Genomic DNA, 19,196 nt, shown 5'->3' on the forward strand with positions numbered 1-19,196 from the left:
GACTTTTGCAGACAGCTGCAGTCCACAGTATGAGATGTTCTGCTGGGGGTGAGGTCTAATAACAAGAGCGGTGGTTCAAGTGAGTCTTTGCCTGGAGCACAGAACGGAAAATAATGTAAACATAAAAAGTAGAGTGGAAAAGATTATCAGGAAAGCCTTTTTGAAAGTTTTAAAAAAGTTCATTATTATGAATAAAAGTATGATAGCGATGTTTAGTCACAGGTGTATTTGCACAAACTAAAGCATGATCTTATTTTTAGGAAATTTAAAGCTGTTACAATTGGATATTTTAACTTTATTGACCTATTGTGAAAAACCTTGCAAAATTAGCATACCTTTTATCACAATTACAATATTTACGGAGTCACTGATTAATTCTTTATAGCTAATAAAAGCTGGTAGATGGTTAAGAAGTAGTTTATGAAAACTTCATAAACGGTTACATCATTCACTAGGACTTACCTTTGTGATAATCGTGACTGTAAATCAGATGGTCAAAGTCGTGGTCATGTGACCTATAGTTTCAATATGAAGAAATATTTAACCAGAGCTCGGGGAACTGACGATATCCCTCAAGTTCTCAAATCATTTCACTGGCAACTAGTCAAATGTAATATTATTTATAAGGCACTAGTTTATAAACCACTTAAAGACCTACTCTAAAGAAAACTATGTTTTTAACCTGTCCTTTTGGCTTTTTTATGATAATGGTGGACATATATAAAGAAAATGAAGCCCAAACTTGTTGTCATGAGTATTTATGTGTTAAAATTGTGGTAAATGTTAGGATACCATTTGAAAAAGCTTGTAGTTGTGATGTAGTAGCTACAATTGGTGGGCCACAACCTCCCTGCCCCACTCCATTCTGATTCATCCACTTGTAGTTGACTAGATCCGTGTACGTCTTCGTCATCCGGCTCTAAAGCTGGAGACCTCCGATATTGCTAACAATTTTTGTGGCATCGATAATGTTAGGTTTGGCTGTGAGGGGCTGTAAGCTAGCGGGAGAGCAAGTAAACAGATGGGTGACGGGAAGTGGGGGTGAGCTTTCTCCTTGCCAACAGTCCCGCCCACAACTCAAAGGTGAATTTATGATGAACTGCGGCTACTCTAGAAACTATGTCCTAGAAAATGACAGATTTTTAAATTTTGGCTAAAAACGACAATCATTCTTTGAAGAACGCTTTTATGATAGATTAAAAGATGATCGGAGTGGCAATTGTATAGTGTGAGACACAAATACCTCAAATCTATTGATTTCTGTACAAACCAAGCAGAACTCTGAGATCTGTAGGAGGTAAAAAGTTGGTTGAACCAAACATGGTGAAGCTGCTTTCAGCTGCTGTGCTGCTCACACATGGAACCAGCTAAAACACTACTCCTTTCTGCTGCTTTTCTTTAAAATATTACATCTTTTAAGTGGGTGAAAGAAAGTTCTCATTCATTCAGATGATGTGGCTTTAAGTCACTTGGATGAGTGACAAAATGTTGCAAGAAATAAGTTTTAAGTTCAGTTACCAAGACTCAACTGCAAGAAACGGCATTGTTTTAGTTAGCTTTATTGATTTTATTTACCTTTTTATGTTTTCTCTTATACGCCGTAAATTTATGCTGCATGTTAGTAAAGTTCTTGCATTTCTATAAATCACTTTTCATTGCCTGCTTAAGGTGTTTTATAAAAAAACTCATACTGTAGTGAACCACATCAGAGTTCACTTCTAACCGCTTTCAGGATTCGTTTTGGATTCAGTTTCTTATTTTGCATCAGAGTCGAGGTGAGCTTTCACAAAACCTTCCCAACGATGCTTTTTACACACGAGGAAACAAACTGGTGTGGACCAAACAGCCCAGTGTAAAAGTGTTTTCATTTGCAACTTTTAATAGGCTGTAAAACCTTCAACAAAACTTGTTCCAGAAATAATAGTTTTAGAATAAATTGTCACAACCTTGAGCCTACCTTATAAACACATTCTTAAAATTTAAAATCACATATTTTTTTTTTTATAATAATAACTTCTAAGAACTAATTCTGATTCATTCAAAAACCCTATTTGAATGAATGAGTGTAAAAGAACAGCATTATTATGCATCGTGACACAAATGAGGAGAAAATCTGAATGTGTTTGACCCGTTAGTGGTCATGTGACTCGGCATATGACAAATGACAGGAATGACACAAAAGGACACACGCATGCATCGACCTACGTGCACACGCGGACCCACACAGAGTGTTGGACACAGACACTCATGCATATGTCATCCTTCCTCTCTCCTGTTACTCATTACTTCATCACTCTCCCTTGATGCAGGCTTCGTTTCCATCTGGCCTTCTTTCTGTCCATTGAGTCGTCTGAGTCAGGGTCTTCTTTGGGGTCACATGACTGTTTGGTGTAACCTTTACATTGGAGAAAGTATTGGTTTGCAAATGCTGCATGGGATATTTTCACATTAATGCATTTTTGGTCAGAATTTTACAGAGAATTCAATCTCAATGAAATTGAGATGAAGGCAAATTTCATTATTTTACCAATTAAAATGACTAAAGATATAGTGACATGTCACATATAAATATGTGTTGTAAAATATAGAGAAATTGGACATAACCTGTGAAGTGTTTGTCAAATATCTTACTGAAGAATCTAAGGCTCATTTCATCCTTTAAACCCCATTTCTGCTGTTTCCTCTCAGTGATGAAGACTCCTCTCAGCCCCTCTCAGCTCCTGGAGAGTGGGCAGATCATTGCCTTTGGAGGAATGTGCCAAGAAATATTGAGCACAAGCAGCGCTCACACGCTCTCCGTCCAAAAGACTTCTTCCCCAGGTATCTGACCCACTTCAGGATCAGTTTCGGGCTAAACTCCTTTGTCGAGTTCATCCGTGGATTTTTTTTTCCAGGTCAGGGTTGGGGCTACTCCCTTTGTTCGGTGTGTAACCTGCAGCTGACCTCGGCTGCTCAGGCCCAGCTGCATTATAACGGCAGGTCTCACCTCAGGAGAGTAAGACAACTGCAAGCTGGAGAGACAGGACAACAGACGGCAGGTGAGAGTGTGACGCAAACTCCCATTCCCATGGTTGGATGTGACGGTCCCCGTTAGCATCAGTAGAAGTCGTAATGACATTAATCACATCATCAGGAGGATTTTGCTGTCAGTCCCTCGCATGCTCTATTGAATCTTGTTGTCTTTCATACCAGCTGTGGCTCAGTCCAGAACCCTTCCTCAGGCCACAGGGGTCAGCTCCAAGCCTGCAGGACTCAATCCAACTCCTGGCCCATCTCCCGGCCTCTTGAGCCCGGGCCTCGGCGTCCCCTCCAGCGCCACTACGGGTAGGACCACAGCCTCTAAAGTCACAACTACTTACAGATGACACCTCACATTTTCCCGCTAAAATTAGCACTTAAATGCACCGAGACTCCAAGCGGTCAGTGCGGCCGCCATCACTCAATGACATGCAAGTCGCCATGGTAACAGAGGGATATTACGAGATAAGCAGAATCGTTAAGTGAGAGTGACTTTGGCTCATACACCACCGACAGCTGCTGCCCCATGGGAGAGGTCGGAGAGTGGAATTGTGTGTGCGTACTTGTGTGTTCGTGCACGTTTGAGAGGTTTATGTGGTGAAACCGACTCTGCTTTCACTCAGATCATCACTGCAGCTTTACGCTCAGCATCTGTGTTCTAGCTCCACCTCAACATCTGTCAATCACGAGTGTCGTCAGCAAGGTTACTCTCACAATCAGCTGCTCAAGGATGTGTGTTATTGCACTGTTGTTGCTGCTTGACTTACCTCTCCAGCACCGGCACCTGAGTTCTCATCTTGTGTGTAATTCAAAATATAAGTTGCAAAATATTGCACTGAACATGCAAGGATTTGTTTATTTAAGGACTGATATTATTCAAAACCAACATCACTAAATGTCTAAAGCTGATTCTAACCTCTGATGTTTTTTCACCAAAGCTTTTCCTGCTATTTTTAGACCTTTTGTCTCCCCTATTTGCTCGTTTTATGTAACTGAGTGAGAATTCTGCTGTTATTTTTTTTCTAAATTCTTGTCAAAATCAATCAGTATTGAAAGGCTAAAAGACCCACTCTAATGAAAAGTGTGTTTTATGGTGTGGTATTTTCCTCATGGAGGACATTTATAAATACAATTACAAATAAAATTACATTTCTGAGTATTTTTTTATTCAAATGAATCAGGAGGAGACTAAAAAAAATATGTTAAAAAGCTTGTAGGTGTGACGTAGAACCCACAACGGCACTTCACAAGCTCCAGCTCCATTCTGATGCATCCACTTACAGGCGACTAGATTCATGTACGTCTTTGTTTTCCTATATACAGTCAATGCTCTGCACCAATGGTTCCTCCCTCACCTCAGAGGTGTATTTCTAACGAACAACTGCTTCTCCGCAAAAACTATGTCCTAGAACTTGACAGAGGTTTTTTTTTATTTTGGTTAAAAACGACAAAGACCACTGGGAACGGTTTTACAACAGATCAAAAGATAGGAGTGGGACTTAAAGCGTTGTTGCTTTTTAGTGATTTATTTGGTGTATTTGTCGTTGCTGATAGTAATCATAGATCAGAAAAACAGGCTTTCTGCTGCTAAATTTAAACTTGGGGAGTAAATGCTTAATATAGTCTGTAAGTGCTATTAGCCAGAGTATGAATAGTTTATAGCTAAGGAGTCAGAAAGTTCCTCCACAGGTTTTCATCCTATTAGAAATTGTAGGTGTTTATATTTGTCTATTGCAAAAACATTGATTGTTTCATGCAGTTGTACTGAGAGATCTCCTTTCCTCTCTAACATCTAATCTCTCATTCTAGTCGAGGGTATGGCTAAAGAGTCTTTAATTTCAAATTAAAACGCTTTACAGTTTCCAACCCTCCTCAGTCCTCCAGACAGATGCAACTGGAATGGTGTCAGAGCATCATCAGTAATTTAGACCTAAATCCTTTGAATCAATCTGCCGGTCAACAGACTGAAACCGTGCTGTGAGATGTAGAGGAGTTAAAGTGGAGCAGGCAGCAGCAGGTCATTAATCTGGGACATGGCGGCGATCCAAAATCGTGCTCACATTTCTCAATGTTTGCTCATCGTCTCATAAAAATGATATTTTCTGCATCGATCTTGAATGACGTATTGATCATATCAAACAAGATGCTGTGTTTACTCTGGAAATCCTTCCCTTTGAGGCAGCAGAGGAACAAGAATGACACAGAAAAGCTTCATTTTCTCTGTCTCTCTGAGCATCATCCTGACAGATGAGATGGAGGAAACGGAGACAGTCTCAGTGACACACAAACACCTGTTTAATTGAGTGTGGGGAGCAGCAACAGCTGTAATTACATACTGTATCTCCATATCAGTGTGCCGACTACAATAGCACTGATTAAAGATTAAATCTCTTTGCTTGACACATGCGCACACACACACATGCGCGCACACACATGCACACTCAAATGGCCTCAGCACCGTCCTCTTTGCCGCTTTCTTTGCCCATTACATCATGTCCACTCTGCTACGGAAAGCTGTTAAGCCAAAACTCAAAGCACCTTCGGGCCAGATGGAGTAAAAGAAAGTGTTTGTGTGACGGTGACCTGAGCGAGCAGCCAATCAGCTGTCAGCTTGGATTACATCACTGCTAACAGACACATTTACGCCTCATGGGGGTAATGCCTATTTTTGAAAGTACTTAAGCTAATTGTATTTTTAAAAAATCTGTCTGTATGTTCGGATATTTGCTGTTTATTTGCATTTTAGATGATTCCTACATTTTTGTCCTCATAAAATCAGTTCCATTCACTCAAAAACATGTTTTCTGTTTTTTTTTTTTTTTTATTTTAAGAAATAGGTTTTTCTTTTACAATAAAGTTTGATTTGCCAAAGTAGATAAATGTATTTTGGGACAGTTTAATGCTTCATTATGTTTCAAATGTTGTTGTTGCACAGTCTTTATGTTATTGGGCTATATAAATAAAACTGAATTGAATTGAGAGGCCTCTATACTCAAAGTCCAGTATCACAGTTTATAATAGACTATTAATAAGTACATCAGTTATTGTTTATGCAGTAATTTTTACATTTATTCTCGCTATTATTTGTGTCCTAATTTACAACAGAAAGATAGAAAATAGCAAAGACAGCTTCACACAAAATTAAAAAGCCGAATCTCAGACAGCAAATTAAAAATAGCATCGATTTACCCCACTTACTCCCATCAGGATGAAATTCCCATAATGCCGCTCTCCTGTTAATAATAAAAAAGCCACTTTCACAGTCAAATATTGCCACAGGTCTTGTGTTTCAATTCTGACACCAAAGGACACCTTGTGTGTGTGTCAGAGAAGATACCGGCTCTGACAGCGTGCACAACTTGACGTTCTGGGAAATGACAAGTCAGTTACATTATCATTTGTTTATTCTAGAATAAAGCTGTCAGTTGTCTGTCTAAAAATATTTGGTAAAACATGTCTATGGGTAAAACATGCAAATATTTGTCTCAAACCGATGACCATGGGGTGTCCTTGCCTGAGTACTAGAAAACAAAATCTAGTAAATATGATGCTCATCGTGTTCTAATAAAGTTCTAATAAAAGTCAAAGTTTATGCCCTGTGAATGAGTTAAATACAAACTACTATGTTCACAAATTAAGCAGAAAAAAATGCAAAATCTAAAATGTGTTATGTTATAGTGAACTATTTTCCTTAAAAACATCCATCCACCAATTTTCTTGACCGCTTTGTCCCTTTCGGGGTCGCGGGGCTTAAAAACACAAACAAGTTATTTTAAATTCTAATTTTTCTGTTTTTAATACAATTATTGTCATAATCAGGATAAAACAAATCACAAAACCTATACATTGAACATGGTTTTCTTAGACAAAACTGTCTGACATGAAGCTTAAAGCCATTTTTTAAAAGAAATAAAGATATTTTCTTTTTGCCTCTCTTTGAATACATCAGAATTGTTGTTTTAACCTTCATGTATATTATCCCTCCTGCAGGACTGTTGATACCATTGAATCCTGTGCAGGATTAGGTTTGGCTTTATTCTAAAACATATTAAGCTTGCCTTGGTGACAGGATCTTGCTTTATTGCTTTTTTTTAGGCCACATTTATTTTTTCTCCCTCCCTCTAGTCCGTCTTAAATGAATTCCGACTCAGAGGAGACATCAGTGCATCTTGGGCTTGTTGTTGCTGACAGGAGTTGTCAGGGTTTTTTTCCCCAGAAAAACGCACCAATTTCTAATTCAAAATTGTTCTCTTTCTTATAAAGTCAGACCAGCAGAGCATGTTAAACTAGATTGCATTGTTTTCCTTTTATTTAGGATTAGTAAATCTTTCACTAGTGATATGTGAAGCAACTAAATGAGGAATTCCCCAAAACATTTCAAATGTTGATCTATTTAAATGTCTTTAGATGACATGATTTATACAGTCAAAAACATGTTTGCAAATGTATTTTCACAAAAAATAATAAACTAACACAGAAATCTATTCAAGTATGAAATCAAAAGCTAGATACACTTAGACATTTGTGGTGTTTTAGTGATTTCCGTCTCCTTGTATTTTGAGTTTTCCTTCCATGACCACTAGGGGGCAGTATTCATAGTCTCACGGCTTGGGAAGCAGACTCCGGTCCTCACTAATGGACTAAATGAATTCCCATGATCCACATGCTCTGTAAATGAATAGAATTGCTCACATGAGACTCATAACATATTTTCTGTCTTTTTTTCACCTCCTCTCTTTCTTTCCTCCTCATTAGCACAAATCAAATAAATGAGTAGCTCTTTTGTAAAATGTCAACTCATCTAATCTCTCCTAAAGAACTCCGCGTGTAAAAACAACGATTTTAAGTAGCCTTCTTGGGCTACTAAAGGCCAGCTTGTTGTCATTCACGGTGAGCCGTAAACTGACATGAGGAAAAACACACTGCAGCGGTGTGTGTTTGTTATATGGAGGCTCTGAGCCGGTGATGATGTCTGAGCTTTGTCTGATTTATTCAGCAGTGTGGGACTCTACTGGAGGTGTGATGACGTGATGACAGCAGGCTCAGAGGTGGTGGGCATGGTGGTAGGGGTGCTTTACAGAAGTATGCAGAATGACTTCATTTGAACAAATGATGCTGAACCTGCTCGGCCCACATCCTACATGACTCAACCAATGAATGTGTCAGCATGAGGGTCTCAGCACAAGATTTATAGCTACTTGTTATGCTTAGTTGACGGAATAAGCAGAGAACGAAGGTTGACTTTATAAACTAGCAAATAGGCAACAGATAAATGTTGTTTAGGTAAATGTTTTCTGCTGTAAAAAAACGAGTTTTTACATTTTTACCTGTTCATTAAAGTTTGTTTAAAAAGGGTTTCAACCAAAAAAGCTCAAATTAAACAGTTTGTTTTTGTGGATAATTCTTTTCATTCTGTAAATGTGAAAACCTATATTAACCTTGGTTCAGACCACACACACACACTCTGCTACAATGTTCCCTCGTTCATCATGGCCTAAAAATAATCTGCAATAGTTGAAATCGATGGTTTACAGATGTTTCAAGGCTGTAAAAGTTTTCACTGGACACTTCATACACACTTTTCTCTTGTTTAAACTCTCCAAGTCCAAACCTTCATAGGAAAATAAGACCAGTTTATAGAATGAAATTTGCGGCGGAATTGCGATCAAAGATTTATGTAAATTTGGCAGCTGAACGCATTCTGTAGAGGACACGGCGCGGAAGAGATTATTTGACAATGTCAACAGCCAATCAGGACGCATGCAATATTGCACTGGGAAAAATCTGCAAAACAGTGGACTGCAAAAGTTGAGCCGCGATAAAGCGAGGGAACACTGTATTTTAAAAACGTGTGTCAGGATCTTTGCTTGCAAAGAAACTCTGGTGTGGTTCAGTTACAGGACATATGTTTAGTCTATCCAGCTAATCAAAGAACGCAGCTAGACTAAAGAGTGGAATTTGTTTCAAAAAAAGATTAAAAAAAAACACTAAACTATTTAAAGATGATAATGTGTTTGTTATGCAATGGCGCCACTTTTGGGTTTAAGTTTAAAGTCCCACTCTGTTCCTTTTTTGATCTATTTTCTAGTATTTTCCTAGTAAAATATTTACAGCAGTTGTAAAATAAATCAGTCTAGTCTTAGTATTACAGGTATTTATTCCTAATGTTTCCGCTGAGTTGTCACTCGTTCCGATCATTTTCCAGGGTTCTAGCATTCCAGATGAGGATGCAGGGAAGAAATAACTCTCCTCACTATGCTCCTCATCTGACTCTTTGCGCCGCATCCTAAATATCTTCTATTCAACTTGACTGGAGTCTTATTTCAGGGATTACTTAGGCTTTGGAGAGCTCCCTCAGCTGCTCCCACATGTAAGCAGCCTTCCAGCGGACGAGTCATTTATCAGAATGGGTTATGAAATATACTTTTAGTGAACAAACCTGTGTGAAAGCTGATCGTAAATGTTTCAAAGCGCAAGAGTCTCGTGCGAATGAACAAGCGAGGCGTGAGCAGAGAGTCTGGCTTCATCACTGATTTAGAGCGGGAGGCTTCTGCAGTGACAGTGGGAGGGGGGGCGTAAAAGGGATTTCCTTTGAGACAGGCGAGGGGGGGGGGCTGCTGTCACTGTTCACCCTGAATAGCATCACCTCTGTGATTCACTCACGCTGCTCCTCGCCGTGGCTGGCTGTTGTCGCCCTCTCCTCTCAAACATGCACCTCTCTGCACTCACTCACAGGCAGGCGAGCGGACGGTGACCCTCCGCCGCCTGCACTGGCTTCTCGTCTCCGCTGTGGGTTTAGTTGTTGGGGGAGCAGATGACAGAGCGGAGAGGAAGGATGAAGAGGCAGGGGAGGTGAGGCAGCTGTGCTCCTGTCCATGATGTGGAACAGTTTCCTGAGCCGAGGTAGGAAGCCTCTCTGCTGTTTGTTTATGTCTCAGCTCAGCAGATTCACAATTTTGTTTTTATCCGCATCTTTTTTTGTGGATTTTGTTTTGAACCCCTGTAGGTGCACAGCTGTGCGTCATACCGTGGTAATATTTTTAAGGGTGCTTGGGGGATTTGTGCCTCAGAGGCCATGACCTTGATTTGAACCATGAACTGAGGTTGTGCTGTTGTCAAGTCTAAAACTTGGGACCTCATGTTGTTTAATCTGCTGTTGTAAAGTGGACTCAAAGGAGGAGACCTAAACTTACGATGTTCTCACTGTAGAGTCCTTGTTAAGTCCTAAGTCCTTTTTAACTTTCAAATCCATACAAGTGATACAAAATCTGCACTTATGATAAAAATTGTTTTTTTCTTTGAACAGATTACTTTATTTTTCAGAGTGTAAGTCGCGTTTTTTGCAGAGTGTGGCCAGGGTGTGACTTTTACTCAAGCGACTTTTAAATACGACATGAAATTGCATTTGGGAAAGTAATTTAACCCTATAACCCCTTGTGTCATATCTGATGCACACATTTATGTGATCCAATCTTTCTTTAAAAAACTCATTGTATATAACTTCATGTTTTCTGCCCTGTAGTGCATCAGCATTCCACTAGGGGCAGTAGAAGGGCTTTTCCTGGTCATTTCAAAATGGCTGCTTCCATGAAATTTAAAAAACACTTGACGGGAAAAGTTTGGAGTCATTTTCAAAACTTTATGGTGAGAATAGGTCATCTATTGGTTTTTGTATTTTTTAAATGACTTCTTACAGTATTAAAAGAAAGCAAAATTTGTTGATAATTAATTCTTAATAATACAGTTACAATATGTCAATTTTCAAACAGTGGGTAAATAAGGGGCTTTTTTTTTGTACTTATTATTCATGTAAATATTTTTTGGTCCTAAAGTAAAATTGCTGTGGAGAAAAATGTACCAAATCACCCAATGTATTGTTATTGACAGTACATCTAATATAAAAATATATATATATTGTTATATGGTTTATATGGTTTTATATGGTTTAAAAAACAACTTAATTCCAAAACATTATACTTTCTGTCAATTTTTAGTTGCAGTGGAATTTACAGGGTTAACAAAATATTGCTCTTAAAATTAAAGTACTTAGATAATCTTTGCATCTTAACTTTTTTAATTTTTTATTTAACCTTTATTTATCAAGGTAAGTTAAGCTATTAAGAAGATATTCTTATTTACAATAACAATCTGGGGAAAAATGATTTAATATTTAGGAGTTTTCAATAAGGATTAAATGAGCATGGAAGCAAAAAATGCTCATAATTTGTAGAAGCAGAAAAAAATCTACAAAACACTGCAACCGAACCGACCTCACCCTCTCACTACCTACAGGGCTCTGCTCACGTGTGCTTGACCTGAAACTGCCTCTGCTCACACACAGGAGGATCTTTTCTGCATATGTTTAGGTGGAGCTTTGCATACAGCAGTACAGGAAGTCAAGCAAACCTAGAAGCTGTGATTTCTTTGTTGCATCTGCTTCTTAGCGGTCTGCCTCACTGACATTCTTTACATAATGGGTAGCATGATGGCTCTGATGAAGTGCACGCTGTTGCTCATCAGCCTGCTTATAAAACAGTAAGTTACCCTGTTCTGTCTCATTTTATTTAAGCTGATTAGCCTCCTTTAGCAGTGCTGTTCAAGTGGGCTGCATCTCGTACATTAAATTAATTCAGCTTTTTATAATCAAACCAACATTTTAAAAGTGTCGTTTAACAAGCTAATAGGTCCTTTTTTAATAATAAAGAAGAGAATAAGATAGTTTTGTTTATTTTTTTAAAATAAAAGCATTATGCAATTTGGAACAGAGGAAAAAATCTTTTTTTTTGTTATTAAATTTATATATGTTAAAATGTTGTAGTTTTAGCATTGTTGTGGGAGAAATGCATAGAAGTTTACATTCAGGCATCGCATTTAAATATGGTGAGAACTAGAGGGACTTAGCTGGTCTTCTCTTTAATTTTTTTCATTTTTTTAAAGTTTTATTTGATAATGACTTTCTCATAGTCTACATTTGTCTCGGGCCTTTTTGGATGCATCATGCTTTGCAGAAAAATTATACAAAATAAAATGATTTTGCTGGAAAGTATTGTAAGCATTGACACAGCACAAGATTATTTATTATTGTTTGCTAAGTTTTAGAAGTGGTTTGAGATTTTTTTTTTAATAAAAAAAGTGCAACCATTTATTCATTTGGCAGATATTTTTGTCTAAAGTGATAACCAGATGAGGCAAAAAAAAGTCTAGTACAACAAACTCACATCTTACTACCTAATTATAGTTAGCTGAGGTATTGTTCGTGGGTCTCAGATGTATGAAGTTGAACTTACAACAAAACAAAAACAGGGAGGCTCAATCAAGAATAAAAAAAGAAAGATTTAAAAATAGAAACAAGTGAATTAGCTCATGTGGATCCACCCCATTCCACTCTCAGTGACTCTCACTGAAGGTTTATTTTAACTGAAAAATATTTTTTCTAGATTTTCTTGTTTATTTCTAAAGGAAAACTTTACATTTCCTGTTATTTCATCTTCAGCTATTTGAGCAAATATAATCTATTTTTTTAAATTTGCCATCTCCTTTTTCCTAAATCTAAATAATGCTTTAATTTATTTATGCAGCTGTATATAAGTAAAGGCTTTAACAGTTGCTGCCCTTTGTGTGGGTGTGCAGGATCTACATTTGACCTACTTAAGCACTCCAACATAAGACTGTTATGCTAATGTATGGGTTATTCTCTCTGCATAATAATAATAATGCAGAGTGATGGTGAGTGCTGCTTTCAGCAAATCCACCTTACAGCTTCCTGTCCTTAGATTTAAATCAGACAAAAGAAAAATTAGGCGTTTTATAGTATCTTTTTTCAGTTATTACATATTGGCTGTTATATTATGTGATTGAGTTGCCACAGAAATCTAAATCATCCAGACCTTTATATGGGCTTCAATTTCACTGTAAAGTAAAGCAAAAGCAGTTTTAATAGGTCAATTCATTCCTTTATTCCTTACTTCCTGTCAATTGTAAAATCAATGCGCTTAAAAAGTTGTTGACAAGCGAGGAGTTTAACATGTTTGTCCATCGTGAATTATCGCAGTGAAATATTTTTCTCAGCTACATGTCATATGAGCACATATAAGCAAATGCCGTTCAAATAAACTCATACTAACACATAAAATTACAATAATATGATTTGACAGGCAGCAATTCAACCGAGACGCCCATCAAGTCATCCTCGCTGACAGGATCAGCATTAAAACTGCAGTGGATCTAAAGGGGAAACAAGACAAAGTCACTTTCATTTGCAAGTGCGATGTATCTGTTTCTCTAACCCTGATTGCAAAGTCCAATATATAACTGAACTGATGTTACCATGACTGGTTTGGTAATTTTGCAATTCGCTGCTTTAATCAATTTCAACAAGTTCACAACTTTGTTTGTCTAGAAATTCAAACTGTATCAGCTGTAGTGCTTAAATAATCACCTCTGAGCTGTGGGCAGGACTGTGGAGTAAGCCTGTCCCCATTTCCCATCATCCCTTTGTTGACACACTCTCATGCTAGCTTACAGCCCCTCACAACCAGACCCCAACATTACAGATGGAACAAAAACACCAAGTAACACTGGAGATATCAAACTATGCAGTTTTGAGTCAGATATCAGCTCAGAATTTTCCTAATTCATGTCCCTTATCATGCAAAAAATGTTACAAGAACGTATTAAAAATACCAAAAACACATTTTTATTTAATCAGAGTGGGTCTCCCTTATACCAACGTATTTGGTTGTAATAAGGAAGAACATTATGTAAACTGTTTTCTACAGACAAAATGCAATCCATCCAAATATTCTAGTTATTGTTTGATTTTATTTTATATACTAGATTGAATATTTTAATATCAGAAACCCTTGAAATGAATAACAAAAGACTCAAAATTATATCTGTTGACCTTCAGCCTGAATTCTGTTTTCCATCTCTAAGGATTTGCTTTTAATTTCTCCAAAAAGGAGCAGGATTCCTAATGTGTGCCTGTAAAGAAAAAAAAAAAAAACATTTCAACATTCAGTAATACAATGTGACCAAGCAAACAAACACACAAGCCATACAAAACTAACCACTGCTCTCTGATCTCCTTCCACACACACAGCAGCAGGGGAACTTAATCTTTCATCCTCCAGTATAATCTGTAAATAGTGTGCGGTCATCTTTTCTCTGTGTCTCCTTCGTTTCCCGGAGGGGGGGTCGAGTTTCTGCTCTCTGGAGGAAACGGCAAAGAGGGGATTTGCATGTGGCACGCACGCACATCCTCAGCCACACACCTGACGGTGACGGCTTGAGGGCTCATATAGCAGTGACACATGCCACTCTTGCTCCAGTCACCTGATACTTTCTCTTGAACAGCCTGGCGGTGAGCGCTCGTTGGGTTTTTGCCGCTCGGAGTTTAGTGAAATTACAACAGTTGTGGACAAAAGTAGAACAGAATGCACAAAATCTGAAGAGAGGCAAGCGTTGGGAGGTAGATTTTACAAGATAAAGGCTGATATCCCGTTCAGGTAGGATGTTCTCACTCATCCTCCTCATCCTCAGCCTTCGTGACTGTCTGCTTCCGTGTGGGTTTCACTTCAAGGCCATGTGTTTCAATGACTTCACAGTCTGATTAGCAATACCAGATGTTCCTCCGCTGGGTTTCATTAATCTGAAATGAAGCAGAGATAATTGCGTGGATGATGCTTTTGCCACAGTAAATGTTCTCCTCCGTCAGACTACACGCAGTGTACTCTGACATGAATCTAACGTGAAGGTCTGACAACCGAGTTCCTTTTGTGAAGAAAAATAACATTAGGTACCACTTTTCTTAGACTTCTTCAATAAACTCATCACGCCGATGAAATTAGTGTTTACATTTTATGCATTGTGAATTTTTTCAGGCTGTTTTATCTATGTAGTTTAAGTTAATACAAATAACACCAAAGGGAATTTTTACCAAACTGCTAAAATTAAAGCTGTGAGGTCAAGTCATGACCATGAGCCATTGCAGCACAGCTGAAGGTTTTTATTTAGGTGTTAAATATCTGGATTTAACCTCACTCAGATTTATACTATTTTATTTATTTTTTTGCAAATGTTGAAATATCCTTTAATGCAACCAAAGATAGAGTCTGCTCTAATGTTACACCTTTAGGATTCAAAATGTGTTTTTTCTTTTTTTTTGCCAAAGCTTTCTTCTTCACTTGGAGATCACCACATAGGATACATGAAATTCAAACAAAGTGGAGATGCAGTAATAGTTTATAACTCATGTCACGTTACTGCTTCTTTGGGGGAATGTTGCCAAAAACTGAGAAGTTTTTAGGAATATATAAGAAACTGTAATTGTGCTGAATAAAGATTTGACTTTTTAAGATTTAACCCCTTCATGTCTGAATTTATCCAATGAAAATAAAATGTTTTTTTAATTCAAATTAATATTAAAATAAATGGAGCCCTGGATTTAAAATGGTTAATTACAAATGAGCAAACAATGAAATGGAGGGGTTAATGGTTCCATGAATTTCTGAGATACAATAGTTTTTGCAGGAACTGCTTGATTATCATGGTAAAACTTTAAATTGGAGTAACAGTGTCTTAGGATGGTTAAAGTCCTATTTTTAGATTAAAAATTAGGCAGCTCTTTAAAATGCCACCAAAATATCACAATTTTTATTCTTTTATGTGTTTTTTCCGTCTTCTACACTCTAAATATAAATATAAATTTAATATGAGGACAATAAAGTTATGAATAATAGAAGTTTTGGCTAAATTAGTTCTGATTTAAAAATATGCAATACTTCTGCATGTTTTTTTTTTCAACTAAGAATACAGGTTAATTAACTTCAGCATTTGTGCTGGAAGGGCAAAATGGCGAACAATATCAGGGCGTTTTGAGGCCAGTTGCCCATTCAGATGAGAAAAACAAAGACGTTTATGGATCTATTTGTCTGCAAGTGGATGTACTGGGATGGAGCGGGGAGCTTGTGGTTTGCCTTTTTAGGTTCTCCGTCACACTAGCAAGCTTTTTCCAACAAAATATGTTTTTCGAGTGATTCATTAGTGAGGACGAATCCATGGCAACAATCTCTTCAATCAACTATTCCAATAATAGTGCAAATAATGCCCAAAAAGTTAGTGATACACCACCTTAATGTCAGATAAACTAAAAATAACTGATTAACCTTTACGCGCATCAGAGGCGTCCAGATCAGGGATGTGCTGTTGTCATGTGTATCCGGACCTGGAAACCCAGAAATCAAATTGACATATAGACCTGGAGGCTTTGAGTGGTAAAATATCAGCAACATTTCTCAGTAACCTCACCCAGTGATCTCTGAGCTATGCAGATCAGATCACTTACAAGAGTTTCCATCCGCAGCTGACAGATCAGCAGAAGACTGTGCGGGGTTTCACTTCGTGCTAGCTTTCAAGTGGAGCAAAACTATGTGTTTGTGTTTGTGGGAGCGAGGGAGGTGTGAATTCCAGAAATGACTGCGACTAAAGCAAGGTGCATAAATCTGGCTGCAGCTGCAGAGGAAACTGGACTGACCTGCAGGATTCTGGGGGTTTCAGATGGGAAAATGTGGCTTTTAATCTCGGCATCTAATGAAAGCAAGAGGAGACATGTCGATGTGGAATATGCAATCAATGAAATGCTTGCGGCTTTTGAGTGTGATGATTTATTAATCAATGGGGGATGTTATTTTAATGTGATCAGTGGTTGAATCTGCAGAATTAAGTGATTTACTGCAAAAGCCTCGTGGGAAAAAATCAATTGATTGTCTCTGCAAAGCTCAGATGATCAAACCAGGATTGAAGGGAAAGCCAGCCATGCTGTCTTCTGATCATCAATATTCTTTATGCCTGCACTGAGAATATTATTTAGATTGAATAAAAATTAATCCAGAACTGTGTGGGAGCATGCAAACTTTATATTACTCTTGTAGTTTTGAGATATGTTTATCATTCTTGCTTGGCTTTGCAATAGGAAGTGGTGTTCATATTAGTATGACAACTTTCTTTTTTTGTGGCAAAAATTTTTCTTTGAATTCACAGAGGATAGATACAATGCAACAAAAGGCACGAAAGTTGGGTGCTACCAGAAAAATGACAAGAGATCCTTTTTTTTAGATGATCTTAGTGTAAAAGAAACTTTGGAGGAGTTTGGTCTTCCACTGTTTGCTGAAGGAGTTTTACACGTGAGCAATGATGTTCAGGTACAACGGTGCTGTTAAGTTTGTTATTCTATGACAAATGTGACAGTTGGCTATCTTTAAAGCCAATAAATTCCAAGTGTATGGACTTGGAGGTGGATTATGAGGTCAGATATCCAAGATCCTATATTTGACCTCTCACAGCATCCATCCTAATTTATTTAAACCCATTCCTCATTCAGCTTTATTATTAAAACATAATGTCTGAGTCACAACTGTCCTCACAAGTGGGATATGGGTAAACCTGAACGGGGGATGTAGATGTCCTGCCCAAATTTTAAGATCATAGATCTTGGTGATCCCATAATAACAAAAAAAATTGTTCATGCTCGTTATTTTCTATGGTCATGCTGCGAGCAACAGGTGGTAGCAAATAATTAAACACCAGTAGCTGGAGATATGTTGGACAGATTTGTCATTTTTTCAAATCCCCAAACCTTGTGTGAGGAGCCTGTTAGTGCTGTTCAACTAACAAGCAGCCTTAGGGCACGCCATAAGTACGCCTGAGAATCACTGGGTACCTCACGATACGATGTGATAAACGATACATAGCTCAAGATATCAAATATGTCGCGATACTGCAATAATTGTTAAAATTCCCCCTGATAAATTATATTTTTTAGTAAAATATATCCCCATTTATTTTCGAGCTTGAACAAAACTTATTGTGTCCAACAAATACACTTTTCTGCAACATTGCTGAAATCTGTAATACTGTCTTAGACAAGCATTGACTCCAATTGAATTTGAATTATCTATAAAATTCAGTTTTAACAATAGTAAACATGAACCGCAGTGCCACTACGTAGTGCAAAATTGTTGTAAAAAACAGAACAAAAACTAAATAATTCAAGTAGCTTCCAGGCACATTGGTGCTCACGACAGTAAGTCTTGCAAAACGCGCCCTCTATCTACCTCTGAAGGAGCGTCTCACAAAAGGATGATGAATATAATGTTTTACAGCCTCTTCAAACAAAAATAAAAGGTTAATACTTGGTGAAACCTGTCCAGAATCAATGGCACGATACAATATATCGCTATATTGATATTTTAGCACACCCCTAGTCATAAGTGCGTACAACTTACATTATCCGAACAAATACTTCACAATACATTTACAACACAAACGACAATGGTACGTTCCATTTTCATGACGTCCCTTAAGTTGGCTGTAAAAGCCCCGAGGGAACTGCAAGACACTCCTGCGCTTCCCTTAAGATGTCTACAACCCTCTATAGGCTCAGACAAACCAAAAACCTGCAGCACCCTTTGGGGCAATCTGTGGTTAGTTTTCCAACATGTTTGGAATGACCATCCTTCAAAATGATTCAACTGTACGTGCAGTTGATGCAGTTTTGAATATAAAGTCTGAGCACACCCACAGTGCATGCTGATAGGATTTAGATTTCTCTTTTGTTCATTCATGTCAAACAAATTATCAACAATTCTACTTTGAAACCATGTTCCGCTTAAACAAGAATTATGGTTTGTTAAAAAAAGTGTTATCAATAAAGCTAACCAGATAAACTGTCATTAGGAGCAAATATACCAAAGTTAAGAAACAACAGTTTAGCTTTGGTGACATGCTAACTTTTAGCCTTGTGTGTAACCACATGTTGACCATCCAGCCTCTTGTGAATGAAACCAGGACTTTCCTAATGGATTAAGCTAATCTATCCAGTACCCATCTAAAGTGGATTACCCTTCAGGATTATAATCTGGGCAGATACAGTTCCAGACTATGCTAAAGCTCCAGAAGTAAATAAGTAGTCTAAAGGATCTCCCAATGAATGTGTAGTAGTGGTATCTATAGTAGATCTGTCTCATTGGCTAACTTCTGTATTGTTATTATGCTTCTTTACAGACTGTTTCCATGGGAAACATAATTAGACGAGTAGACTCATATTTATAGCAGCTTCTTAGAACCAAATCTTACTGTAAGGGAGAAGGGTCAAAGTGTGTGTACTTGTGTTTGTACAT

At 37.8% G+C, this 19,196-nt stretch overlaps 1 protein-coding gene across 3 annotated transcripts in view; it reads left to right on the top strand.

Moving 5' to 3' along the window:
• The window catches only part of znf385b (zinc finger protein 385B), a 53,414-nt gene that overhangs the window by 17,870 nt on the left and 16,348 nt on the right, over nucleotides 1-19,196 (top strand). For all 3 annotated transcript variants that reach the window (XM_024287101.2, XM_036209662.1, XM_036209661.1), the window contains exons 2-4: nucleotides 2,689-2,820; nucleotides 2,895-3,038; nucleotides 3,193-3,324. In XM_024287101.2, the coding sequence (XP_024142869.1) occupies nucleotides 2,691-2,820; nucleotides 2,895-3,038; nucleotides 3,193-3,324 (406 nt within the window). In that variant the 5' untranslated portion in view covers nucleotides 2,689-2,690. The remainder of the gene's footprint in view (nucleotides 1-2,688; nucleotides 2,821-2,894; nucleotides 3,039-3,192; nucleotides 3,325-19,196) is intronic.

The sequence above is a fragment of the Oryzias melastigma genome, linkage group LG21 (assembly GCF_002922805.2).
Source record: "Oryzias melastigma strain HK-1 linkage group LG21, ASM292280v2, whole genome shotgun sequence".
NCBI classification, from domain to species: Eukaryota; Metazoa; Chordata; class Actinopteri; order Beloniformes; family Adrianichthyidae; genus Oryzias; species Oryzias melastigma.